General features: G+C 43.0%; 1 protein-coding gene across 4 annotated transcripts; it reads right to left on the bottom strand.

The window, feature by feature from the left end:
• Positions 1-1,442: 1,442 nt before the first annotated feature.
• LOC117967790 (uncharacterized) lies at positions 1,443-19,074 on the bottom strand. Of its 4 annotated transcripts, none has more exons than XM_034915193.2 (8): positions 18,553-19,072; positions 11,175-15,357; positions 8,109-8,792; positions 7,561-7,619; positions 6,654-6,733; positions 5,767-6,072; positions 3,685-3,833; positions 1,443-2,480 (listed from the first exon to the last, which is right to left on the bottom strand). In XM_034915193.2, the coding sequence occupies exons 2-7, from the start codon at positions 15,033-15,035 to the stop codon at positions 3,688-3,690; spliced, it is 5,136 nt and encodes a 1,711-aa protein (XP_034771084.2). In that variant the 5' UTR covers positions 15,036-15,357; positions 18,553-19,072; the 3' UTR covers positions 1,443-2,480; positions 3,685-3,687. The 4 variants fall into 4 exon arrangements, with proteins under 4 accessions (XP_034771084.2, XP_058871675.1, XP_058871676.1 ...); XM_059015692.1 differs by having other exon boundaries at positions 18,645-19,072; XM_059015693.1 differs by having other exon boundaries at positions 3,731-3,833; positions 18,553-19,066.
• Between the last annotated feature and the right edge of the window lie 411 nt (positions 19,075-19,485).

Below are 19,485 nucleotides of genomic sequence, written 5' to 3'. Positions count from 1 at the left end.
TGATACTTTCGCTGGTTTTGTCATGTTTTTCCCATGAATGTACTACACAGTTACCCTGGTTTGCCATGTTTTTAAGAAGCTTTTACAATGCTTTCAGTCCTTTATTACACTGCAATACTTTTTTGCACTACTGAAGCAGTGCCATTTTCATACCGGAATTGCAGATTTTTCAAATAAGAGCAAGATTCGGATGTGGTGCTGTTACATTCTACCTAGTGCAGTGGCATCCTAAGCTGCAGGTCATGTTGATCGAACTTCAATCCGACCGTGTGACCTACAGCGCAGGAAGCGATTCGGTACAAGGACACATTTGCATATCTCATGATAAAAACAACAGGCCAGGACCTAGGTTTTTATCCCAATGAAAGTGGGGGCCTGCGATAATGCAGCCTTGCGCAGCACACAAGGGTCTGTGCTATCAATCAAACATTAGCCAGCGTTGGCCCTGATACTGTTGTCTGACACTTGTAAGTGTGTACTGCCACGTGCCTCCTGTAATTTATGCTGTTGTTACACAAGGAGGAAATGCTGGGCATTCGCCTGCAAACCGGCAGCAGAGCGTAGCTTTTGGACAGTCATGTGCTGGGAGCACCGGCAGCGACTACAGCGTTCTCCTTTACAGATTTGTATAACCTGTCCACCCTTGAACTAAACTGCTTCGTTTACACCAGGCTCAATTCGATTTCTCGACGGGACACAGGAATTACAGAACAAGATGTGGGCCAGACCTATGATCTTACCGTGTTCTTATAGTAGTCAGTTTTGATGGAAACCTCCATTATAGATTGAATAGGTTTGATTCACGAACTGCAACAACTTTTATTTTGCATCTTCACCCAGCTTTTATCACACACTGCGAGCCTCCTTAGGAGGAGGCTGTGAATGTGCTTGCACTGGTTTATCATTCGTTGTAATAACTGTGGGTGAGCTGTGGGGGACACTCGCAAAGTGCTTCAGGGCCACATTTACCTCCCCAGGACCTGCTATTGAGAACCAGCAGTTCACTCAGAAGAACAGGCCCTTGTTTGCTGTAACATGCGTTTCTTTCAAGTCTGCACATCTGAGACCGATGTAGTGAATGAAAGAGCACAACAGCTGAGGTTAATAATTATTTTATGAACGACAAACACTTTCGTTTGTGTTAGAAACTTCTACCCAACTGTATAGCTTTTTAGGAATAAAATATACTTTATAGAGGCTGGACAGAGGGAGGTGACTCTTCTTCACACAGAGAGCGGTGAGGGGATGGAATGGGTTACCTAGTCATGCTGTTGCGGCTGAATCACTGGGATCCTTTAAAGACCCGATTTGACAAAGTTTTGATATCAATCAGCTGCTCGGAACCGGGCCGAATGACATTCTCTTATTCGTACATTGTCTTATGACTGTTTACATTTTGGAGGTGGTACTTTCTACCTTTAATAATAAAAAAAGAAACCCACTTTCCAAGTAAAAGAGAAAGCTTTTATTGAATACAAAAAAGGTACATTTTCCAAATAAATACTTTCATAATATCTTCAAAAAGAATTCAAGGCAGACGTTTTGCACACCTGCACGCTGCTTTGAAAAAAAGCTTCTTTTTTTTTTTTACAGCATTGTATTCAAGTCTCACCTTGATCAATAAATAAAGATTGTAATTGCCTTGAAGTATTTAAAAAAAAAAATCGGCAGGTATTCAATAAATCCATTTACTAAATGTGTTGATTTCAAAACAAGAAAAGCTGTCCTTTCCTCACCTTTACAACGACTACCAATGGCAGTTAACTTAAATTTTGACTGCCGTACCAGGCCCAAGATCGCGCCAGCAGTACACATATCTGCACCCCGGATGAAAGGAAAATTCACTTCCAATTGTCTTTTAAAACCCTCAATGCAGATGTTGTAAAGGTGAGGGAAGGACAGCTTCTCTTGTTGTGAAATCATGAATGGATGTATTTAATACCTGCTGATAAATACGTCTTAAAGGCAGTTACGAGTGTGAGTATCATCACACCCCTACTAAAAATGAACAATTTTAAAAGACAGTGCTTATATTGGCTCGAACTTTGCAAAACTGAATGAGCATGCAATGTAAAATATATGATAATTGCATTATATAGTCATGCTAAATCATTTAGATTTTGACAGTTTTTGACAGGGGTAAAATAACACATGTACAGGATTTTAAAAAGCAGAAGGTCTTCGTTTCAGATCACAGGAAAAAAAAAGATACATAAAATAATAATATTCAGATTAGTGATTTTCAAATCTCATGCAACACATTTGTACGTTTCTGATCCTTGTTTAGCAATTGGATTTGAATGGGATTTCGGGCCCTGTCCCCTCAGTAACCCTCTTTCTAGTGGAGCTCTCTGTCCTGGGAAGCACAATTGTCATTTTATTGGTCAGGTAATTCTGGAGTTCCCCAGTAGGTGCTGCCGTTGAGCTGCGTGGTCAATGGTGCCTCTTGTTCTCCAACGCGTTTTATCTTTCTTGAGGATCTGTTTTGTAGAAAACAAACAAAAAATATGTAAAAGCCTGTTCATTGTATCTCCTGAAAAGTAAGAAAAGTTATTTGATTTTATTTTTTTTTATTTTTTATAGGTTCAAAATAATAAGTAATATTCAGAGCTGCTTATAAGAAGTGTTGTAAATTCCAAAAGTCTGGACCGAAATACGGCCAGACTCCCTCTAGTGTCATTTAAAGAAACTGTAACTAACAAAACACATTTTCTCTGCCATGCACATTCATATATAGGTCTCAAATGTGCAGCTTTGAAACAAACACAGGTTTAAGCAAACATGTATTTTCATTCAGGAAGGGGACATTGCTCCCACCCCTTTACTGGCTCCTTTCCTGTCAATAACCAATCAGCTGCTACCCCTGTTGACTGACATGCTTTTAGCCAGTAATGCTTTGACCCTGAAGACACTGCTGGGATGAAATTAACAAGGCAAACAAATTGAGAGCTTAGTGTAGTACCAGATGTCAGCTCACAGTTTATTCGTGGTCTGGAGCTCAGGCTCCCTTACGTTTCACAGTTTATTCGTGGTCTGGAGCTCAGGCTCCCTCACGTTTCACAGTTTATTTGTGGTCTGGAGCTCAGGCTCTCTCACGTTTCACAGTTTATTCGTGGTCTGGAGCTCAGGCTCCCTCACGTTTCACAGTTTATTCGTGGTCTGGAGCTCAGGCTCCCTCACGTTTCACAGTTTATTCGTGGTCTGGAGCTCAGGCTCCCTCACGTTTCACAGTTTATTTGTGGTCTGGAGCTCAGGCTCCCTCACGTTTCACAGTTTATTCGTGGTCTGGAGCTCAGGCTCTCTCACGTTTCACAGTTTATTCGTGGTCTGGAGCTCAGGCTCCCTCACATTTCACAGTTTATTCGTGGTCTGGAGCTCAGGCTCCTTCACGTTTCACAGTTCATTCGTGGTCTGGAGCTCAGGCTCCCTCACGTTTCACAGTTTATTCGTGGTCTGGAGCTCAGGCTCCTTCACGTTTCACAGTTTATTCGTGGTCTGGAGCTCAGGCTCCCTCACGTTTCACAGTTTATTCGTGGTCTGGAGCTCAGGCTCTCTCATGTTTCACAGTTTATTCGTGGTCTGGAGCTCAGGCTCACTCACGTACCACAGTTTATTTGTGGTCTGGAGCTCAGGCTCACTCACGTTTCACAGTTTATTCATGGTCTGGAGCTCAGGCTCACTCACGTTTCACAGTTTATTCGTGGTCTGGAGCTCAGGCTCACTCACGTACCACAGTTTTTTCCGCTTGACTTTTGTGGAGCTGCGCTTCTTACAGACAGACTGCTCGTCAGAATCAACAAGCACTTCAATCTCAGCCACGGGCGACTCTCTCCCTGTTTGAAATGCAAGAGAAACAACAAAGTATTAATTGATGTGATCCTTTATAAAACACAGTCTAGTCCTCCTAAAATGTCTGAATAGTCAATTTTGTAGAGGTTTATAATTTTCTGTTATGTCTATTCTGTATAATTCTTATTGTTTGTTTTTTTGTGCTTAGATCATTATTTTCTATGTCTTACTAAACATTCCAGCAAATTCAAGAGTTGAGGGTGGCCAAATGTGAGACAAGGAGACTGAACTGCTCCCTCTCCCTCCCTCACCCCCTAAGAGAAAGGGTGCTCCCTCCAGCCCTCCAGTCCAGAGCAGGCTTGAGGCATGGAGACTGAACTGCTCCCTCCCTCACCCCCTAAGAGAAAGGGTGCTCACTCCAGTCCAGGGCAGGCTTGAGGCATGGAGTCTGAACTGCTCCCTTCCTCACCCCCCTAAGAGAAAGGGTGCTCCCTCCAGTCCAGGGCAGGCTTGAGGCATGGAGACTGAACTGCTCCCTCCCTCCCTCACCCCCCTAAGAGAAAGGGTGCTCCCTCCAGTCCAGGGCAGGCTTGAGGCATGGAGACTGAACTGCTCCCTCTCTCACCCCCCAAGAGGCCTTTAACAGTAACTTATTAAACTGTGTTCTCAACTGCAACACATCCAGGACAAATACAACTGGAGTGAAACAAAAATTAGTAAACAGGGAAAAATGTTACATCCACGTTTTTAAAGCAATCCAAGGTCCCTTGCGTAAGATGAGACATTGAAAGTATCTCTTGTTGGTTCATAGCCACCAAATTAAAATGTCACCAAAGGTATAGAGACCCCTGCCTGCTGCAGCAGCCAATCCCTATAGATATGTGACATCATCACTTGCTCATTAAAAGGCAATATGTCATCCAGATCCCAGACTGGCTCTGTTATGTGTAATTAAAGTATGTGCAGCAGATATACAGAGACTGGTGGAATTCTACAGCACAGAGTTCAGAGCTGGACGATACTAGCGTTCTGTATTTAGTAACTACGCAGCAGAGATGCGGTACTGAAAAGCAGGTTCCAGAGGTAATGAGCAATCCAGCTCATCTTTAATCCACTCATGTGACTCAGTGCAGAGGTTATTCAAACGGATGTCCAGGGCATTCTGATTACTGTGATTAATGATCTCAACATTTTGGTAACATTTTAAATCAGTTAATATTAAAGGTTTGGCGATCAAACCCCAAGATTTTATTTTTCGAATGACACGTTAAAACAATTTAACAAGAGTGTTAAGCGATCAGTTGCGAAGCAAATGCTGTGTCCACATCTGAGCAGTTACTTGTGCAACAAGGTTCCCGCATCTACAAGTTTCATTTTCTTATGATAATGAGTTGACAGGTTTTTTTTACATTTTTATTCCATATAAGGTGAAGTAGTTTTTTTTGGTTTTGACAACTTTTTTTTTTTTTTTTTTTTGTCCCGTGTCTACAAGTTTAGAATTTGTATTTATTTTTTGACAACTGAGGCGACACTTTTTTCGGTCCGGTCGTAATGTGTCCAGTAATTAATGAGGAAGAGTTGGCTGTTGTTATTTTAAATGCCATAAAGAAAAGACCAATCAGTTCGCGAATTGATCGCCTGTGTCTACAGAAGTCTCTCAGGAGGTTGCTTGGAAAGCAGAGCCTACCTCTACTTCAAGCAACTGGTTGTGCAACTGCTCGCAACTGGTTGCAGGGACATCCACGAAAAAGCGACACGGTTGCATGCACCCAACTGATCGCTCAGGTGTGAACCCAGCCAAATTATTATTATTTTTTTATAACAATATGCATTTCTTAAGTAAATTGGTACTCAATAAGTGTGTGGAAAAGAGAAAGCTTTGTTTTCTGTTGTGTGTTTTTAAGAGGTTTTATTCTATTAGAATTAATAGCTAGCAGCCCTAGCTGGCACACCTTTCCCACCCCCTGCCTGCAGTACCTGCACCCCCCTGCTTTAACTGGCTGCTGAAGAAGCGTTCTCTCAGGGAGACTTGCTCGTCCCAGGCCTCCAGGATGCTGTGCTTGTCCTGGGCGCTCAGGCTCAGGGAGTGCGGGTGGCTCTCTGCGATGTGACTCCTCACACTCTCCAGGCTCTGCTGGTGCTGCAGCACCCCGCACACCATGCACACCAGAAGGGCGGTCTGGGGGTCGTAGTCCATCAGGAAGCGAGTGCGCCACCCCGCTTCCGAGTCCGGGACATCGTCCTCCGAGAAGGGCTCCGGTCCTTCTGTACCCACGCCAGGGTCTGGTGTTCCAGTTTTTGGAAAAAGAAATCAGGTAAGGTCAGTGCTCCACTGGCACAGCTGTAGTTATAAAACTTGGAAACTAAAACACAGTGTATTCAGCGTCTCTGTGTAAGCGGGTCACTGATCAAATGGTTTGGAAATACAGAAATACTAAAAGGAAACATATGAGTCTCGAGTCTATCGCAATGTTTCCACTGTCGAAATATTTGTCATTGCTTGTTAAGTTTATTTATTTATTTCTCTTTTTTTAATTTAGCACTATCGAGTCATTTTGTGACAAATCACCCGACAGGTAGACCCCTGCCCCCTCCGATCGGTGCTCAGGGTTGTTCAAGGCAAAAAAATGATAATTTTAAGTTTTCAGTCTGATCGGGTCAAGGAGTCAAAATTTGGTTGAATTTGAACCCCCCCCCCCCAACCTTTAAACATTTACAAGGGGCCCAACCACGAAAATTCCTGGCATCTGGTCATTGCAATAATATACCTAAACACGGGGAGTTTTGAAACCCAGGACTTAGTTGCAGGACTGGTGTGAGTTTCTAACCCTGCAGAACTGAGAAGATGAAACTGAAACGTGTACCTCTCAGCTGTAGAAGGATGACATCATCCTCACAGGGCTCTGCCTTGACGTTCTGTTCTGCCTCCTCTTCTCTCAGAGACCTGAGAGAAACAGCAACACATTAACTGAGGACATCTACGACTGTCTGCACTGGGGTTTAAAGAGACAGTAGCTGACAAAAGAATAACATCAATCTTATTTGCTGTGCCTTTGTATTCCTCATATAGGTCTCAACTGAGCAGTTTCTAAAGCTTGAGACCTATTAAAATCTATGTTTATCTGGTACTACGCTTGGGTAAATAAATCTCTATTTGCAAGTCTTGCTTTCATAAAGTGTTTGCACTTCCTTGGTGACCTGGAGAGTGGAATCCTCCCCCCCACCCCCCTCCCCCTTCAGCGGCTTCTTTCCTGTCCTTGACCAATCAGCTGCTTCCCCTGTTGACTGACATGCTTCCAGCCAGTAACAAGACCCTGAAGGCACTGCTGAGGAGAAATGATCTGGGAAGCGCAGGTGCAGCAGACTAACGGAGAGCTTTAAACCTAATGTAGTACCAGAGGATTTAAAGTCTTAAAATCTTAAGAGGAGTTGACATAGTTAAAACCCGAACCGATACTAAAGGCACAGCACAGAAGTTGGAAATGAAGTAGAGATAGAGATAGACTTAGGACTTCCATTTATTCTGCTTAAATTAAAGGTAAAATGTTGGTCCACAAATAATGCGGACAAGCCCTCACACATCTGTATACTTGTCATTTGCAGCAATACGGTGTTTCAGTTCTGAAAGGGAACAAACACCTTCAAACACAAAGGGAAAGTGTAACCTTGACCTGACACTGATACGCTCGGAATGCATTTAGCGAAACCTGATCAGGAAACCGTTTTGCTGAAGCAGTGTAATCCGCTTTGCCCGTCGACAGCTCTGCTTACTTTTGTGCCATGATGTTGCTTTCCTCACAGAAGGTAAACCACTGGCCTTCATCTTCTCCCTTTAAATAAATGTTTAAAGATGTAACCATTACAGGGTTAAAAACCAATGCTTTACAAACTCGATTCTGCCACTCTTTTGCATGACAGCAAGTAGGATATTCTCTTTTTCACAGCTTAATTTTTCTGCCAGACAGACTTATTTATACCCTATGATGTTGAAAACTGTGTGGGGTAACACAGGAAGTACACCTGTAGAGCTGTGGCGAGATGACCTGGCTTCACCAAGTTAAAATAAACCAGTGGGAACGTTATGCTAATAAAACATGGACAAAACATTTTTAAAAGCAAGTTAAGCTATCGTGTCATGCACCTCATATTAATAACAAGAAAATGTGATCACTGACATTTGGCGAGAAGCCTTTCTCGATAACGTGCGAAACGTTTGTCATTGAATTTATTACGTTTCTTTCAGTATTTATACATTTCCTGAATGTAGTATCATTACGGCTTCCACTCCCCAGAAGCGAGTCTTTTTTAAGTTGTTTTACCTGCATTTCCCCGAGCTGCTGCCACCTCTGTCCCTCCGCCTCTTCTTGCCTCCTCATCTCCCTCTTCCTCGCTGATGTCTTGGCTCTCTGCTCCTGCTTCTTGAGCCTCCAGTACTCGCGCCTTTGCTGCAGGGTGGCTTGGTCCAGCTGCTTCTTTGTCATTGTTCTGGTAGCCTTGCAGGGAGCTGCGGGCCTCGACTCGCACATCTTGTTCTGCTGTGGGGCCCCTCTCTCCTCATCACTCTCCTGGATCCTCAGCTTCCACCTCCTCACACGGAGGCCTTCAGGGCTAGAGGCCGGGGCATCTTGCTGGCTTTCCAGTATCACAACAGGGCCCTTTGCCAAGGCACAGCTGGGCAACTCCTCTGCCCGCCCCACCTGGGTTTCCAGAGAGACGTTTTCAGATGGTTCAGCAAAGGTGGCGTAGTCGGTAGAGCAGGCTCCTTTTGTCTCGTTGATTTCAAGGTGTTTAGAGAAGCTGGCTGCACAGTCTCGTTGGTGGTCAGTCACTGTACCAGTGTCAAGCAAGACCGAACCATTTTGTGGTTCCTGTTTCTCTGCAGTCTCTGGCAAGCCCAGAAGGTTTTGAGGAGGTCCAGGAGATGGAGGTAGGGTAAGGCCTGCAGAGTGAGTCACAGCCTTGGGGAGACACCCTATAGTCTTCTGTTCTGCTTCGCCTGTGCCCTTATAAAAAGGTAAGAAAAAACAGTATTAGCTTTTTTTATCCATAATGAAATACAATCCCCAGAATGTGATATTCTCAATAGCGTCTTCTAAATATCGTTAATACCAAGTTTCATGACAGTGCGACAGGACTGCCAGAAATTAAAATAAGTTTGTAGCCCAAAGTCAACCAAATACTAGCCCAAAAGTAGCCCAATATTATGTTGCCTAAACTAGCTCAAAAGTAACCCAATAAACGTGGTATTTTCCAGTTTCTTGCTACATTTTTATCTTAAGGTATGCGAATGATCAGAACTCATTGCACAAACACACACACTGGGTATCTACGGGTAGCAGAGTGGTTAGAGCATTCGGAACTGCGTAAGCAAAGGTCTTCAAAAGGGAAAAAAAAAATGAAACCAGGGTTAAGAGACTAGCAAAGCTAAACAGCTATTTAATGAAAAAATACAATTGCTTTCCCTATTTCAAAGGATATTATATATCAATAAACCTTTGCATTTGAAAACGTAAAAAAATACTAAACCTACCTGAATTCTGACTACAGATCTGTGTGAAGAGTATATATATGTGTATATATATATATGTGTATATATGTGTATATATATATATATATATATATATATATATATATATATATATATATATATATATATATATACATAAAAAAATTTAAAGAAAATGTCCTTTATGTCTAGGTCTGTAAACCTCCATTAAACAATGTACATGTGCAGTCGTTGTGAAATGGTTTGCATAGCCGTTATACGTGCTGCTGTCAAACTGCCAGCAGCTCCCGGGGAGGACCATGGAAAATGAGGCTGAAGTTAGGTTGTTTCTTTGCAGTCCAGATCAAATGTGGAGTGTGTGTTTGACAGCAGCTTTAGCCCCATTCTATTTCAACTGTCATCTTTAAGAAATGACATCTGAGAGAACACTGTCTACATTTAATTCACCTTCGGACTCCCACTCTTTCCTACTGTATTTTATATCAGTATATAAAACGGACGCGGACGCGAAACATGAGTGACCTGTAATGCAATGTGCGTCATATCCACAGATATTGATGCTTGTTATCGTTACAATATTTAGCAAAAAGAGATGTAAACACTACGGGTTGTGTATCATATAGCTTAGTATTTTGCAATACAAATATAGTTAAGTCTTTAAAACTATTCAAAATATATCCAAATGCAATGCCTACACAAATGCCCAAAACTTGCCCAAAAATTAGGCACCTGCCCAAAGCCATTTCTTCACACATAATAAAAAAAATACAAGCCCAATCTGGCAACACCGTGCGTACGGACAACCGCCGAGTTTTATGGACATGTAAGCAAATTAATTAAGGATTTTGAACGTGTTTGAAGAACAAATTAGATGAAAAAAAGTTAAATCCATCTGAAAATGTATTTATTTAGGAAATCACCTCAGGAACTCCAAAAACACTATGGCCAAAAGTTTTGCATCACCCTATAGAATTAACTCATTTTGCTTCATAAAGTCGAATGAAACCTGCTGAATAATGTTACGTTAACATATTGAATTACACATCGTGTTGTAGTTTTCCATATACTTTATGAAAAACTGTCAAATTGAAAAATCTAACATGAAATACTGTACTACTTTTGCAATATCATTTTGCAGCTTCTTTGATTACATGATGTTAAATAAAAGATCTAAATTATGTTTATATAGTTTTTTGTTTTGTTTTAAACAATGTCTTATTCTTAAAATTCTAGGCGATGCAAACTTTTGGTCATAGCTGTACAGGTCCCCTTTCCTGGTACCCTATCACTTCCTGTGGTCAGTTTCTTCACTCCGGATCTTAGCGTCATTCTTGCAGGAAGTCTAACACAGGAAGTAAAAAGGCTGTATAATTTTCAACCTATACAAATTGCCATATATAAAATTAAACTAAAAGAACGAAAAATATAATCATGATCATTTTATATAGTTTTGCAAAGGCAAATAGGAGGCAATAAAATGCATTTTAAAAGGCTTAGTTAGCACTCCTTTAAAGTGCTTGTAGCCAACAAGACAATTCAATACCTTTTACACACCATGCACAACCATTCACTATCATAGGTCTCAAATGTGTACTTTTAAATGTTTTTGCAAACATGCATTTTCCTTATTTATTTTTTTTAAATGACATCTGGTGCTTACATGCTTTGCAGGCAATAAATTTAAGATAGCATCTGTTTTTTTGTTTTTTTTCCAATCTGCATATATACCTACAGTGTACAGTGAATTTAAGTGTAAAACAGATCAGATTTATGAAATCATTTTGTTAGCTACAATCACTTTATGCGGTCATGTTCCACATTGGCTATGCAATGGCAGTCTTATCTGTTACATTGGCAGCATGATTTTCCCTGGATTTACCTGCGTTTCCCAGCCTGCCTGTGCTTGTCTGGCCAATCTGACCTCCGCAGCTTTCTTGGCTCTCTGCTCCTGCTTCTTGACCCTCCAGTATTCACGGCGCATTCGCAGCCTAGCGGCCTCGTCTATCGGCGTTGTTCTGCCAGCGATGGGCCTCCTCGCATCGCCTCTCCTGCTCTGCCTCAGCCTCTGCATCCTTCTGCGGGCATTGTCCCGGTCTCGCTGCCTCTGCTCCTGACCCGGGTCCGGTCTGAGCGGATAGCAGTGTACCTCATTCTCCTGCACCTTCAGCTGCCACCGTTGCACCTGCAGGGCCGGGGGGCTGGAGACCCGAGGCTCCTGCTGCTGTTTTGAAATCACAAGGTCAGGCTCTGTGGCTTGGCTATCCATCTCGACTTTGGGCTCTTTAGCCAAGCCGAATGACGTATTAGTCTGCACAGCACAGCTGAGACTGTCAGAAGGTGTGGTAACTGTAAGATCTGGACAGACCTCCTTTATAAAACAGCAGCCACTGGCTGTATTCAATTCCTGCTTTATAGTTCCAGGCAATGTAGACTTCTCTGGGTGGACAGAACAGGCATTCAAATCAAGTTTCATTTGATGCACCGAGTTTGGGGAAATGTTAAGGTTCTGGGGCATTTGGGTAATCACAACAGCATCCGGCAAGCTGCTGTTGGAAGTGTTGTTGCGAGGGGAGCTTGCGTTTGTCATTGAGGATTGGCTATAGTTCATGAAGTCCTGGGGTTCCAAACTCTTGGATAGCATGCCTTTCCTTTCCCTAGCAGCGCGTTTTGCCCTCTGTTCTCTCTTCTTAACTCTCCAGTACTCCCGTTTTCTAGCCATTCTCACATCTTCTGGAATGGGAGCCGGCTGGCTAGGAGGCTTCACTGCCATAGCTTTCTCCTCCGACTTTTTCACGTGGACTTTCTTCAGGTGGCAACTCAATGGCTTCGTTCTGAAGGTCTCCTGGCTGGTCCGAGGTGTGTTTTCGCTAGCCTGCTTCCCGCCAAACCCAGTGCTCTGGCTCAGTCTTTGTTTCAGAAGGACCTGGCGCTGGTTTTTGGCTCTGAAGTTCTGGAACTGTCTGAGGTGTGTGGGAGAGTGTGGAGACGCCATGGTGGCTTGTGGATGCTGAAGTCTTTTAGGAGTGCTGTGCAGCAAGACTCTGGGTCCTTCTGAAGCTGCTGTACGTGATGCATTAGAAGATCCAACAGATGACAAAAGAACAGGAGATACCAGATGAGAGCCCGTCACATTCACCGTACTTCTGAAGCCTGACTGAAGACGACACTCATTTATCCCGTTAAAGGTTTTCCCCATTCTGGCTCTCCCTAATGCTTGGTTAGCACCTAGGCTTTTCTTCTTGGGGAGCAAGCAGCTTGGTAGGCTGCTCTCCAGTACTGATGCAACAGACCCGCAGTCTGCAGGACTTGGTGGAATGTCGCCACTCATGGTGCCGTCTTCTTTTATAAACCCTCCGATGGCGTCGCAGACGACGTCTGGGACAAGAATGTTTTCTCGGGGATTCTGCACGTTCTCAAACCCCAAACGCTCCCTGTGTCTCTCCCCCAGGATGGACAGGCAGCGCTTGATTCTACGTGAATGCGCGTCCCTTTCCTTCATCCTGGCCTTGGCCTCTGCGGTCAGCTTGGCTCTCTGCTCTCGCTTCTTGATCCGCCAGTACTCCCTGCGGCGAGCCAGCCTCTCGTCTTCCAGCTCGGCGGCACTTTGGACTCCCGTCACAGGAGGGTTGCCCCTGGGTGCGTTGGGTCTTTTCAAATCCCCTTGATTACTCAGCCTCTGGGTTTCGAGGACACTATGCCTGTGTATCTTTGACCTGAACATGTTCCAACGGTCACCATCTCTCAGTCTCTGACGCCAAGAAGGAACTTTTGAAACCTGGGAAGAAATAACCTTTCGGCCATTTCCAGTACTGTCCGGCCTTTTAGAAATCTGGGCCATTGGTTCAGCTGAGTAAGAGCCACTGGGTGACACCTGGTTTAAAGACAGTCGGTCTGGAAAATCAGCAGGTGCCTGAATTTTAGCAGCAGCACCATCACCGACACATCTTCGAGTTGGGATAACAGCAGGTCTCGGTGCTTCAACAGTGCACACTTGCACAGCACTGCTGGGGAGTGCCATCCGATTACAAACTGGCTGTGGAGATTGCAGATCAGAAACCAGGGGCCGGACTGTCTCCTGTTTAACTGCTGGGTACAATGAAACTGTGGAGGTGTGCGGAGGTGCACCTGGAGTCGTGAGATCTTTAACAAGCCTTCCTGTTGTTGCAGCGTTACAAGGCAAGTTTTGTGGTGCTGTGGACTGACTGGCAATCCCTCCTCTTTGAGGCCAACCGACCTGCCCGTCCTGTATTCTGGAGAGGAAACGTTTGCCCTTCTGTGATTCAACGTGCCTCCTTTTGATCCTTTCCTTGGTGGTGGCTGTCAGTTTGGCTCTCTGCTCGCGTTTCTTTATGCGCCAGTATTCTCTGCGTCTGGCTGCCTTTTCCTCCTCCATCTGATCTAGACCAGTCTGGGGACGAGCTATCTTTGGTACACTTACCCCCCGAGTGGAGTTTTGTATCTTACAACCCTGAACAACAGAATTTGGAATGTTCTGAGCCTGTTTTTGGGCAGTTGTTGGACTGCCTTGGCTGGCGGCTGTGTGATTGACTCCCTCTAAAGTGCCGACAGACAGTTGCTTGCGTGTAGGAGTGGTAGTTTTAGGATTGCAGGCTTGTGGCAGATTACGCTGTCCTCGAACTGGCAGAGAAGAGGTTCTCACTTGATGGCAACGGGCTTGGACCATTGTAGGAGAATTACCGTTTAAGACAATCTTTTTACTTTGAGTTTGGTCACCAGGAAACACAGGACTATGAACTTGGGCTGTCGCTTTTAGGCGAACCTCAGGCACTTTGGGGCAGCTGTTAAGAAGAGGTCCATTTGGTTGAGAAAGAGAACTCTGGCTGCAAGCCGGTTTGCCCATCTCCATTGCGCCATTACAAGACTTTGGTAAAGGACCTACTGCTGGGGGGTTGCTTTTATAACTTAGCTCAAAAGAAACGCTGTTGCCATGAAGCTGCGGTACGACTTTACTGAGTTTCAATCTCTGTTTTTGCCGTGCTGCAGTTTGCCCCTCATTGTATGTCGCCCTGGCGACTAGCGGCGGTTGAGAACCCAATCTAGACGGAACGCCAGATAACGTGGCAGAGCCCTGGCGATGACACCGTGACTCCACACCAGGTATTTCTGAAAGCAACGGCTGAGCGGTTTGCCTTTGGGGCTGAGTGAGCACTGCTGGCTTTGGACAATAGTCTTCCTGGACATGGATCTGAAATGGGGCGGCTGACAAAAGCCTCTTTGCTGGTAAATCAGCACCAGCCTCCTGAGCAAGTGTCTTGCAGGGCAGCCTCTGTGGGTGGTGCACTTTGGGCACAGCGTTTTCAAGAGCGCTCATTTGACCACGTGGATCTTGAACACCACTGTCATGCTGGTACGAGCCGTCGGGATTAAGAAGGCAGGGATTCACTCCCCGCACTGAGGAGGTCCGAGAGCCACGCGGCGCCTCGGAACTTATCGCAATCAGGCCACCCTCGTCTTCAACAAACCCTCCCAGGGAACTGCAGCCGGCAGCTCCAGCAGGCAGAACATGCTGCTGTTTTGTTCTCGTCCTGGCATCTCTGGCTCTGTTGGTTTCTTTCTTAGCGGCTCTTTGCTCCCGCTTCTTCGTTCGCCAGTACTCCCGTTTCCTGGCCATCGCCTCCTCATCGTACTGGGCAGCAGAGCGGCGCCGCTGAGTTTTGTTGGCAGTGGCTGTGCCCCCCAGCCCTGAGGGGTCACCTCCTGTTGTATGTTGGCACTGCATTATAGACCACCCTCTGTGACTTTGAGTCTAGACAGGCAGCACATAGCCTTCAAAAGGTTGTTTAGTGGCGGAATAGGCTGGAAAGGCATGCAAATACAAAATAAGACCTCCCATGCAGTCCATTTCTGATTTCTCTGTTTCTCTTTACACTGCTCAGTGTCCTGCTGTGTTGGGCTCACATGTGCTGTTTGGGGACGGGAACATCTTCATATCATGCTTGCAGAAACACAATACTCAGGTCATGACCATCCTCTGCTTGTTGTTTTTCATTTTTTTCCTGCTGTTTTCTACCCCCCCATTAGGGTTTGCGACTGTATTTCCCCTGCAAGACAGAATGAGAAAAAAGGGCTTTTCAAAAAGAACACTCAAGAAGCGAAACCTTGCTATGAAATGTGTCCTTGTCAAAGATTTTTTTTTACTAAGATGCTATTCGTTTTAGTTTTCTTTCATGCAAATTGTATTTGATTTTTTGTATTATTATTATTTAAAATCGGATATGCAGATGAGTTTCATCAAGTTACATCCAAATCAATGTTTTTGGTTTTAAGGTAATCAAACAGTAGCTTGATATGTTTAGAACTGCTGATTACAACCTGAACACCAAACACAGGGGTGGCCTTAATATGGAAAGTGGCATTTTATTGCAATCAAAGGGAGCACAGTGGAATTTAAAAGAGTGTCTCAATTGAGGTGGCCTAAAAGACATCCATCTACATGAATCAGTTACAGTAATCTTAACCTTTTTATTATTCTGAATACTGCAAAGTCTTTTAAGAGCAGATGCCTGAAAAAAAATATAGAAGGGACATACTGCGGCACCCACAACGCTTCAGTTTTCCTTAGTTTTATTAGCCATAGTTGTAGCCTTTTGTATTAAATGTTACTACTGTACATCCAACAGTACTTTGCCATCCAATACAGGTGCCTTATAAATAAATACAATGATTCAACTCAGACCAAAATGCTGGAATAATTTGAGTTTTTCCAAACCATGTATACATTGTATTAAATTGCTTATTTTATTTGACTTCTCTTTTTCAATATTAGCCAGACGTTGTTTTAGATAGTTAGTTAGTTAGTTAGTTAGTTATGTACTGGGACCTTGTACTAAAAAATATCTAAATCAAGTTTCATCAAAAGATTTAAAACTGTGATAAACACTCTTGTGTATATGTTATGTACAGTATGGGTGCCTCCACCAATCCCTGCGGCCAGGGAACTCCATTCCCAGCGGGAATATCCCAGGGATAAATATTTTAATGATTCACAGCGACTGAAGCTAACAATATCGTTTTGGTTTTTTTTGGCCATGCACATCTGTTTACTATACAGGTCTCAAATTTGCATCATTGGAGGAAACACATGTTTTAGCAAACATGAATTTTAAACGTACACTAGGTTAAAGAAATCTCTGTTTGCAAGCCATGCTTGTAAAATGTCTTGCACATCCTGGGTCATTTCACCTGGAGGGTGGAATCGTCCCCACCCCTTCACTGGCTTCTCTCCTGTCAATAACCAATCAGCTGTTTCCCCTTACAGACTAACATGCTTTCAGCCAGTAACATGACCCAGAAAGACACTGCTGGGGTGACCAAGGAAATAAAGCAGTAACAGGCTTCCTGGAAGGCAAGGGAAGCAAACTGAGAACTTCGTGCAGTTCCAGATGTCTGTTTAAAAATGAAAATTCATGTTTGCTGTAACACTGTACATTTGAGACCTATGCAGCCAATAGAAGTGCAAAATGAATAAGATAGATGGATTTGTCTTTTTAACTAGAGTTACTTTAAATTGAACTAAATAAACCCTGTATATTTCCCAGCTAATTGTACAGCATTATTATTTAATATAGCTCCTTTCAAGTGTCCTCAAAGAGCCACTTCAACTGGTAAAACATCTCTCATAAAGCACGGTGCCAAAATCCTTTTCAGCGGTGTACTAAAATGCAATTCCTTGGTGCTTAAGACTCGCACTAGCCCTGCACCCAGCCCTGGGTTTCAGAACTACCTTCAATTGAGCATAAATGCTCAGGAGACAAGAGTTTGATGGGAAATAAATATATCTTTGTTACAGCTGCACGAACAACACATTGTAGTAAACCTAGAGACTCACAGATGAGATTTATTCATTCTGCTATGGGAATGAGTTAATTCTGAGCAGATTTACCTGGGGCCTGATTATGCAAACTCCTGGCACCTACCTGGTCATTTCAGTAATATATCTAAACCAGGGTAGTTCTGAACCCCAGGAATGGGAGCAGCAGCAGCAGGGCTAGCAAATGTTTCAAGCCCTGTGTCAATTTGCAAATGCAGAGAGGAAAAAGTCACTACACTGTATGAATAAATAAAACAACAATACTCATGCAGCTCTGAAGCTAGGAGGCTGTATTAAAAAAAAAAAAAACAGAGGTTTACTGCCATTTAAAACATATCAATTATTTTTATTAAACCAACACAACCATCAGGACATTTCTCGCCAGTTGAAAACCAGTTTAAAAACAGCTAATGGCTAGTTCTGACTAGGGAAAAAGCAACACGCTGGTCTCTGATGGACTTTTCAAACCAGTATAGTACCGCATACATCATTATTAAACCAACAAAAAAAAAACCAACAGCATTTAAAACTAAAGTTAGAAAAAATATAAATACCAACATGTTGATAAAGTCTTTTTAAAAGCAGCGAACATGGGAAGGGAACTAGACAGGTATTTGAAGGAAAAGATATATTATTATTTAATATATATATATATATATATATATATATATATATATATATATATATATATATATATATATTAAACAGATTTTTTAAATTTGAAATACAATTAAAACCTGGTACTAGCTTGTGGTGTCTAACACTCAGACAGTGCTGTTCAGGGACTAGCAGCACAAGGTAATAATAGGCTGTTTATGAGAATCCCATGAAAGGATTTAAAACACAGGATATCTCAAACTGCTATCCAATTGAATTACTGTTTCCATCACTGACTTATACCATCCATGGGAATTACAACTCCCTAAATAAGACACTGTAAAAATACAATAGTGATAATACTGTAGAACTGCTGTCATTATTATTATTATTATTATTATTATTATTATTATTATTATTATAGTTCTGGGTGCTTCAGTACATAATTATTACACTACAATCAGTTTTGAAACAAGTCGAATATGTTACTGTCGCTTTAACCGTGTCCCTCTTTCGCTAATATAATAACACGCGTTAGCCATTTTTTTTCTGCCATTATCTTTATTATTATAACTTCAAACATGTACACTGTGGAACATACATTACAAAAACGAAGCGACAAGCAGAAAACGGGGACATAACCCCGTGTCAACGTTTCGACTGCGCTTTGTCTCGCAATGGACACCCTTTTTGTCTTCCTCTTCCTCTCTCTCTGTCCACACGGACAGCCAAGCCTTCTGTAATATTTACACGGGCTACAAAAACGGCAAACTAAAAGCAAACGGTTCTGAGAGTGGATTTGTTATCCGAGTCAAACATGCACATTTACCTGGGTAGTTAAATTTAACTTTTCCGGGACAGTTTGCGACGTTTGGACATTTTTTTTTTTTTTTTTACAGGCAGGACACTGCAGTAACTTACGCCATTGAGCCTTCCCTTCTGCCGCTGCCTTGACAACGGGAAAGTGCCAGGATGTGAGACTGTCTGCGTGACGCGTGGACATAGACAAGCAGCTCTGCAGAAACGCACCGGGGAGAGACATCACGGTTAGCGTACGTGGCAACACTGTATCACCAGGAAAACTGAACCATGTCCGTATTTAACTAAAAAATAAAAAAATGTAATGTATTGGACATGCATACTTTGTCCAAAATAGTATACAGGGTCCTGTATGTGTTGTGTCCATTCATCACAAAGGTGAAAGCCCTGTGTTACAATTAAATGGGACCGACCCACCCCCCATCAGTTTCAATAGGACAGCCCAGAACAAGTCTCTGCCGGTGGGGTCCTACTAACTGTGACACAGGATGCGAACTTATTGCGTAGTAACCGGAAAATGGTCTTCACCTGAAAACGTCTTTAAAATTAAACGGTTTATTGGGAGGGTGATACTGGGAGGAGGTTCTTTTTGACATGCACCATGTGTGAATCATGTAAAAATATTTTTTTGAATACAGTTCTGCTGCTTTTGGTCATATTGAAAATATGTTATTTTTAAACACATATTAAACGTTTATTTTTGATCAATTGCAAATATACTGAAGTACGTGGAAATATATAAATGTAGAACCAATTGTTCTATAAATTGGTGTTTTATATGTGCTTTCTTTGTAATAAGGGCAGCAGTGTGGAGTAGTGGTTAGGGCTCTGGACTCTTGACCGGAGGGTTGTGGGTTCAATCCCAGGTGAGGGACACTGCTGCTGTACCCTTGAGCAAGGTACTTTACCTAGATTGCTCCAGTAAAAACCCAACTGTATAAAT

Source organism: Acipenser ruthenus, chromosome 51 (assembly GCF_902713425.1).
Source record: "Acipenser ruthenus chromosome 51, fAciRut3.2 maternal haplotype, whole genome shotgun sequence".
NCBI classification, from domain to species: Eukaryota; Metazoa; Chordata; class Actinopteri; order Acipenseriformes; family Acipenseridae; genus Acipenser; species Acipenser ruthenus.
Note: the sequence above shows the minus strand (reverse complement) of the source record. Positions and strands in the feature narration are given on the sequence as shown.